General features: G+C 46.3%; 1 protein-coding gene across 7 annotated transcripts in view; it reads left to right on the top strand.

The window, feature by feature from the left end:
- Positions 1-8,272, top strand: part of DNAJB6 (DnaJ heat shock protein family (Hsp40) member B6) — a 68,667-nt gene that overhangs the window by 16,727 nt on the left and 43,668 nt on the right. For all 7 annotated transcript variants that reach the window (XM_022576434.2, XM_089917113.1, XM_089917109.1 and 4 more), the window contains exons 2-5: positions 99-190; positions 2,333-2,442; positions 4,349-4,408; positions 5,211-5,321. In XM_022576434.2, coding sequence (XP_022432142.1) covers positions 126-190; positions 2,333-2,442; positions 4,349-4,408; positions 5,211-5,321 — 346 coding nt within the window. In that variant the 5' untranslated portion in view covers positions 99-125. The remainder of the gene's footprint in view (positions 1-98; positions 191-2,332; positions 2,443-4,348; positions 4,409-5,210; positions 5,322-8,272) is intronic.

The raw sequence follows: 8,272 nt of genomic DNA, 5'->3' as shown, positions 1-8,272 counted from the left end.
GCAAGGCGACACCCCTCACCCCTGCTCTGTCCGCCCCTGCCCCCAAGATGAGCCCAGCCTTGGCAGTCTTGTCACTGACCATGGATTTCTGATTGCAGGACTCGTTTCCAACAGCCGGTTAAAACATGGTGGATTACTATGAAGTTCTAGGCGTGCAGAGACATGCCTCAGCCGAGGATATTAAAAAGGCGTAAGTAATCGTATTTCTGAATGAGTTAATCTGTGCACTAGTATGCTGGTCATTTGCAGTGTAACTTTATATCGCCCCTAGAAACGGCACTTCAGGTGGTGTGAGTCTCTGACTGCTGCAGTCTAGTTTGAATTGTAGACAGCGTTTAACAAGTTAGCTTTTGCCTCAGACCTAGGCCCACCTTACCACCTGTCATTCAGGGAGAAGAGGGCACTTGGTTTCCCCTGTCACTTTGTCTTGGGACAGTGGGTTCCATTTCTGCTGGAATCAGATCAAAAACTTGCTGAGGATGTGAAATCAGCCTAAAGCACTTTGATGCTGGACTTGGAAGTGGAGCTGCCTTGGTGCTCGTAGGGTTGTCGCCATAGCATCCTTGGTGTAGTTGCTTAAAGGTCCCCGTTGCATGACCCTGTCCTGGTCCACGTTCACGCTTGAGCCTAGCGCTGCTGTCTGTCTTTGCTGAACCTTTGTGACCAGGGCCTGGCCCACGGGAGGCATCTGAGGCAAGTCTCAGGTCACGGGCAGCTCTCAAGGTAAACTGGGATCGATTTAATTCAGTGTTAACGTACAGCAGAAGGTTGATAGATTTTTAGCCTAGCTCCAGACTAATGCGTAAGCCTGGAATAATAGGGAATCAGTTTCCGGTTTGTGTTGCAGGAACTAGCTTTTTAAGGCTTAATGAAGTCTATACTACTAGACTCAGTAGGTGTGCAGATGGAAATGAAGGATTTTTGAACCAGGTCGTTCTTTTAAAAATGCTCAACTAATTCAGCAGGTTGACTGCTGTTGGGCATACCTGAAGCTGCTTGCAGAATATCCCTGTGTCAGACCTTGGCCAAGAAACAGTGGGGACCAGGCGGCCAAGGACGTACCTTAGAGCTGTGTCACCAGTGGGCTGTGGGGTTCCTCACACTCGCTCACGGTTACAAGCAAGAACAGTTTGGTACAGTTGGAAGTAATTGTACTGTTCTTAATAAGTGTAATATGTGCACAGTACTTACATTAACTGATGGAAAATCATGCCTGTGTTGTGCCAGACACGATTAGAGCACAGTGTCTCTGGGTGACTAAAGCAGTGGAGTGGAGAGGCGAACACATGGTGCCCCTTAACTCACTGTGTTATACCTTGAATCTAAAGGAATCTAGCAGTCTTTCACAAGGCGTAGATAATTGAACCTTATTCTGGACGCGCGTACATTTCTTCACTTTCACACGAGCATGCTAGTGCAAACCAGTTTTTTCTCTCTTTATCCTTTTGTAGGGTTTGTCTTTTTTTAAACGGAGGGTTTGTAGTAGCACTTGAGGGGTTTTGGTCTGCTACTGCATGGTTAGGTCCACAGTGATTTAATAATAAAGTACTGTTTTATCATTAGATTCCAGCTTTAATCCGATTTTAATAAGTTAAGCTGAGGTTTTTGATTAAAATGCTGAAATTAAATTGAACCACAGCAGCCTTACATTAATAACTTGCCAAGTGTTAGAAGGACTGTTTGGTTCGTGTTCTAGTCTTAGATTTTTAAGGAGCACGCCCTCTCCCTGTCTCGTGCCCCCCCCCCGCCCCGAAATGTACACCGCTTATGTGTAGCTAATTAGAAAAGAGGATTTTTTTTGTTATTTGGAAAGCATGTACTTGTTAATGTTAATTGGAACCATGGAGCAGACCGACCTTGGTCATGGAATCTTTAAGTGAATCTTGAATTCAAATCTCAAGTCGTGAAAGATGCTGGAATATTCCACTGTGCTGTGGCCAGTGGCCCACCTTCGCCCACTGATGCGAAAGTAATGGGCTGGTCAGGCGATGGGGACATAGGGATAGGGCCAGTCACGTTGGCTCCTTCCTCAGGGAGCAAGGCCTTTGTCTGCACGCGCTCCATTTTCTCAGCCTTAGCACCGTGAGTGCATGCTGCCCATACTTTGGTCCTCACACATTTTAAAAACGATTTTTTATCTCTAGATGTGGGTTTGTATTATGCTGTCGATTTTAGAACCTTTTTTTTCATTCTGGCAGAAAGGGAGATGTTACAATAGAGACTAAGGTTAATCTCGCTAGTTTGCAGCTGTGATTTTTTTGCTTAATTATGTTTGAAAGTCCACTGGCTTTCTGGACATTGGATTGATCAGGACCCTTTTACTCCTTTTAAGATACAGGAAACTGGCACTGAAGTGGCATCCAGATAAAAATCCTGAGAATAAAGAAGAAGCGGAGAGAAAATTCAAACAAGTAGCCGAGGCGTATGAGGTGTTGTCGGATGGTGAGTAGCCCAGCGTGGGCTGTGCCCTCCCCAGGGCCTGCGGACGGAGGGGTGGCTGAGTGAGCTGTGGGACAATGAGAAGGGTCTTTCTTGTGCACACTTGACATTCCTGTTCCTGGCAGCCACCTGGTAGGTTAGCCATGAGTGCTGTGGGCACCCTGGCCTCTAGACTTCTCCTAGGGTGGCTCTTTTAAAGCAGTCCTGACCCCTGGTCTGGGGACTGACGGGACAGGTCAGGTTGCGGGAATCTGTCTGGGTCACTGTGGGTGCGGTGGAGGCCACCTGTGTAGTTGGTGTCATGACCTCTCATCCCCGTTGCCCTACTGAACACCCTGTGTGAATGTGCTGGCTTCTGCTTGAAAGGATCTCCTGCGCGTCAGGAAATCAGGCATTGCGCGTACAGCTGGGGTTCAGACTTCGCAGCTTGTAGGTTTCCCTCCCCAGGTCTAGAGCTTAGGTATTGAATGGAACTGAAAGTCAGATCTGCTGGCTTAGTTTCAGGGGTCATGCGGAAGGTAGCTGTCAGCCAGATAGATTCCCCGGCTTCTTGGTAAGAGAAGCGTTGTGTGTGGGCCGTGTGGTAGGGAGAAGACTGGAGAACTGCTGACGCCACCTCGCCAGGAAGCAGTACAGGAGGGCCTGTATGAGTCGAGGCGGAGACTGTAAAAGATGAGAGGTGGACTCACCGGCCACAGGGAGTGGACCCTTTGCTCCAAGTGTCACTACATGTAGCCAGGTTCACTGTTAAAAGAGAGTTCTGATTTTAGAACCAGCTCCATGTGACCGTCACCCGTGTTGACAGCTGACCGTCTTATCCCGTGGTGACACCTGTGTTGACAGGGGACCATCTTGCTTATGTCCTAACAGCCCCTCCCACTTTATTTTGAAGGAAGGCCTAGTCGTCTTATTTCACAAGTAGCTTTTGTCCTTGTTGTCCTTGTCATTGTCCTGGTGTTGATGTGCTGATCCAGCACTCCCAGATCTGCGGATTTCACGGACCAGGGACACTAGAAAAATGGAGGACTAAAGTCAAGCTTGATTTCTGGTAGAAAGAGAACCTTTAAACTCCCATAAAGATGCTGCTTTTTTGGTTTTTTTTGGTGAGGGCGAGTGTATTTTTCACGTTCTCTTATTCAGCCTTCAATCCCAGGAGTTACCTTCACAGATAGACAGTTACTGTTCTTACAAGTCTCTGATTACCAAAAACTGGCTGTAAATGCTTTGCTTCTACACTTGTTTCCCCATAAACTCCTGTTATTTTACCACACGATTTTGTAGAACATGAGATTTCAGGGGAACACACATTGTGTATGAAAAGAACCTGTACGTCTGAGCAGGGGTGCATCGTAGTTGTTTTTATTCTAGAACACAAATGATAAGATGACCAGGGATAGTAGACCATCATCAAGGCTTGGGTGGGCTCTTGCCTTAGACCAGGGTGATCAAGCTGTAGGCTTTGGGTTGGCTCTTACTCTGGCTGTTACTTAGTTCGTCTCCTTTCTGCCCTCACCAAGTCCCTGTCCTGTTCCTCTTTGTGCCACAGATCTTATCCCCCAGTTGGACTTTGTAGTAAGAAGGTACATGTCTAGGGTTGGAATCGTTTTGCAACTTAATGGTGGGGTTTTGATGTAGTATGCATGGGCGCAGTGAGCAGTAGAGTGAAATAAATGTTTTAAACTTTGTAGTACTTAAAAACGTTGCGAGTTGTTTTTAAGGGAGAGAAGCACTTAGATGTTCCCTCTTTTGCCTTTTCATCTACAGTAAGGGAGGCCTAGCTCTTTAAACTTGATCGTGGAAATTGAGAACCACAGCGGGTCTTTGGGTTTACAACTTTGGAAACACTTTATTGAATTTTGAGGGCAAAGAACAACTTGGTCTTTACTGACTTGTCTTTTTAAATTTATAGCTAAAAAACGGGACATCTATGACAAATACGGCAAAGAAGGATTAAACGGTGGTGGTGGAGGTATGTGTGTACACGTTGGTCTTTCTCTTGGCCTTGTAGTGACAAGAGGAGGTGGTCTGACGGCAAAGGGTCTTATGGGGGTTCAGTGTGTTATTTCTCTTGGACACTCATGTTTCAGTAAATACAAACGCAGTCTGGAGGGTGGGCTGGATGGGGGAAGGGAGGAGAAATTGATAACACGGAAAAAGCCTATTAAAAATCTCGTTATACTAGGAAGTGTATATTGGTGTACATTTTGTAGATAGGAAATACTGTAAAACCTCACGTCATGAGTTTGTACCCTGAGAGCAGTACCTGGTATGTCAAATAGCCTCAGGGTTTAAAAAAACAGATTCTTTCGCTAAAGTAACTGCCTCTGGTGGTGAGGCCTAGACGTGTGTATTTTTGATGAAAAGTTCCTGCAGTGATCTGCTGTCCTGCCGGCTCCACAGTGGGCATTTGGACATTCACGCTCCAAACTGACCGTACACACGTATGAGTGAATGTTTATGTGCTTGGCTTAAGTGAAGTTTCACAACAAAGAATAAAAATAGTGTAATATTGTGTGCTGATGACACATTTAGAGATGGTGAGACAGCCCTCGGGTGCTGTGTGCAGCTCAGGAACGCTGACGTCCAAGCACATTTCCCAGCTCTGGGCTCAGGTGGTTTTGATCTCGGTAGGGCTTGAGAGAGCCTCAGGTTTATGAAACATTTTCCTTTTTTAGATCATGATTTATACTGAAATATAATGTTCTGTAGACAAGTGATTGTGTGTCAGCTGCGAGCAGGAATCCGTAACAGAGCTGTGCTTGCTTCTGTAGGTGGAAGTCATTTCGACGGTCCGTTTCAGTTTGGCTTCACATTCCGAAACCCAGATGATGTCTTCAGGGAATTTTTTGGTGGAAGGGACCCGTTTTCATTCGACTTCTTCGGTAAGTTCACCATCTGCGTCGTTGGTTACATAATGTGTCCGTGACTCACGAAGACAGACATACCCGTTCTGTTTAATCGCAGTTGTAGCTTGTCCTTAAACTTGCTGTCTGAGCAGTGCAGGAGTTTAACTAAACCCCTTTTCCTTCTCCCTTCAGAACACTTTTCTGAATTTTACACCTTGCGTGTTTACATAATAAAGGCTTTAATGTACTCATTTCCTTGGCTGTGTTTGGCTCTGCTGAACTACCTCTGCAGTGGGAAGGATGTGGACACTGGGGGCTCAGAAATGCTGTTCCTGGTCGGACAATGAATTCTGTGTGAATTTGCTGTGTAGTAGTCTGGTTAAAAACACTAAGTATCGAGGCAGATACTGTTCAGAAGACATTTGATCTATAAACTTGTTTTTGTTTTTCTAATTGTGGTGTTAGGACTATCGAGTTTGTAGTTTTTGAAAAGAAAGGACACCTCTAGAGCAAGGCATCACAGATGTTCGTCTTTGAGAGAATAGCTTTGCCAAAGGAGACCGTCCTGCTGTAGCTGCTGTTTCATTGTAGGAGAGGGTTTCCCATCCGCTGCACCTCTTGGTCCTGGTGCCCGACTAGAGGCAGAGTGTCGGGAGCTCATGTTAGGGTCTGGTGTCGGGAACGTCCTGTGTGCTGGGCGACTCGAGAGGTCAGGGTTCATTCAGCGTGTGCTGCTCAGGCCACTGTTGTCTTGGCTCCTGGAGGGGGAGACATACCCTGTGTTTGCTCCCTTCATTGCCTGGAGCCTGGTTGAGAAGACTGAACGCCACCTGCGGCCCCTCAGGAGGGAGACAAGGACAGCAGTTCTGTCTGCAGCTAACACGGGAACCAGTGGATCCTGCCCGTCGCAGGCACGAAGAGGAGTAAGGCGCTACCGTGTCTGGTAGGTGTTGGGCCTTTTACATGGCGCAGTCCTTCAGTTTATTTCAGATGGGGATTCAGAGAGACTGTCCTTATTTATTTATTTTAACATCTTTATTGGAGTAAATTGCTTTACAACGGTGTGTTAGTTTCTGCATTTCCTTATTTTTTACTGTTGTATGGCTTTACTTTTTAAGAAAGCAGCTTATGGAGGAAAGGTGTGTATGTATGGTAGCGTATATTAGCGTTTTCACGGACAAATGTAACAACAAAAGCTAAGCAGGGGAGTGTTCCAATGGGATGGGGGAGGAGACTATGTCATCTTTTTTGAAGACTTTATTTTTTGCATTAATTACTGCTACCATAAGCAGAAATATGTATTGGGAAGGCTCCCTATAAATATGATACGAAACATAATTACGTCCTTTATTAATTTTCCCTTATATTGGTAAGATATCTTACTGTAAGAAAAACACAAACAGTTTTAATGATCTTTCCCGTCTTAAAATTACCTTGTGTCTCATTACAACCTTTAGCGAGCTCCAGATGTGTTATTTTGGGGGAGCAGGGCAGTGCTGGGTGAAATTGGCCCGGTCTCTGCCACCTCGAGCTGTGATGGGGGTGGCAGAGAAGGCAGAGCAGGCTGCCCTTGCCAGGGCTGTGGCCGGCGGCTCATACATGCTTCTTCATCACTTACAGGGCTTCTCAAGGGAAGAGTCCCTTAGTGCTTGAACAGTAGCCAGGTTTTGTTTTCCTTGGGAGAAAAATCCGACAGGCCAAGCTTTCTCATGAAAAATGATTTTCCTTGAGCCGCTCTTTCTAGAGTGAAGAAGGGGTAGAGATGATAACCAGACGTGGGTGAGTTAAGTAGCATGTGGTTTTCACCCATCGTGAGTACTGATTTTCGCACCTTCTAAATTGAGATTCGTGTATAGAAAGAAATCTTTATGTGCGTATGTAATTCGCTTAGAAGAGTTACAGATTGCAGGACGTACGGTGGAAATTTCTTCCGTTGGATTCAGAGTCCAGTTTAGGAGAGACCTAGTCGTCCTGTAGATCTAGACTCTCGGGCCCTCTGTTTGAGATACCGCGTTGCTCACGTTGTAGCACTAGGCGTTTCCCATGTTTCTCATGATGAGTGTGGCAGCGATAACTTGTCCAGTCCATTCTTGTAGGTGTTCTAGGTGACTTCCATTTTCAGGCTCTCAGGGTTTACACACAGGAAGAGAATCTGCGCCACGGCTACTGCATGTATGAAGTAACAGTGCGGCCCGATGGCGGTATGTTCAGTGCAGATCCGAGTGAACCTAGGGTTGGGGGTTTTCTGCTTTAGCAGTGATTTAGTGGATGTTTCTCAGTATCCAGATCAACCCGGTTATAACTTCCATTTATAGTGGGTGTGTTCGTTTTTCATCTTAATTTTTCACACGACCAACTTTTTTCCGCTCCCGTTTTCCAAAACAAAAAGAGTAGCTCGAAACCTGTTAAAAGACATTCTGAGCGTCGCTTTGCGTTTATCAGAGTATAAAACCCTCTGACTTCAGACTCCCCAGATGAAAGGGGAGGAGACTTGAAGAACCAGAGCTGGTGGGAAGGATTGAGGCCTGAGGGGTGCCGCACAGACTGCCACGCTGCAAGGAATGTTATGTGGTGGGAAGAGGACGTGGGCCTGCAGGCCTGCAGATAGACGCAAGCCTCCTTGACAGACGCCTTCCCAGAGAGGGAGGGGAAACCATTTCTAAGACACTGAAGACTGGCTCTGCAGTGGGGGATGCAGGCCGACCTTTCAAGGCTGACTTTCCCGAATGTAGAGCATGCACAGAACTAGCCTTAGGAGCATGTTAATTGGAAAAAACTAATGAGCAGGGATTATCCTGATGTGAATTAGGGCGGTCCCGTCATTTGTTTATTACTGAAGGAGGCCGTTACTTGCTAGAATGATGTTCTGAGATGGAAAAGCTTCGACCATTACAGCCTAGCAGGAAATGCTGTCTGGGAGGCATTTCTCCTGACTCGTACCCTCTGGTTGGATAGCCAAAACCAGGCTCTGAAACCGAAAGCCTCTT

The sequence above is a fragment of the Delphinapterus leucas genome, chromosome 9 (genome assembly GCF_059928025.1).
Source record: "Delphinapterus leucas isolate spDelLeu-1000000601 "Yukka" chromosome 9, BTC_Dleu_Yukka2, whole genome shotgun sequence".
Classification (NCBI taxonomy): domain Eukaryota; kingdom Metazoa; phylum Chordata; class Mammalia; order Artiodactyla; family Monodontidae; genus Delphinapterus; species Delphinapterus leucas.
This window is presented reverse-complemented; position numbering and strand designations above follow the sequence as displayed.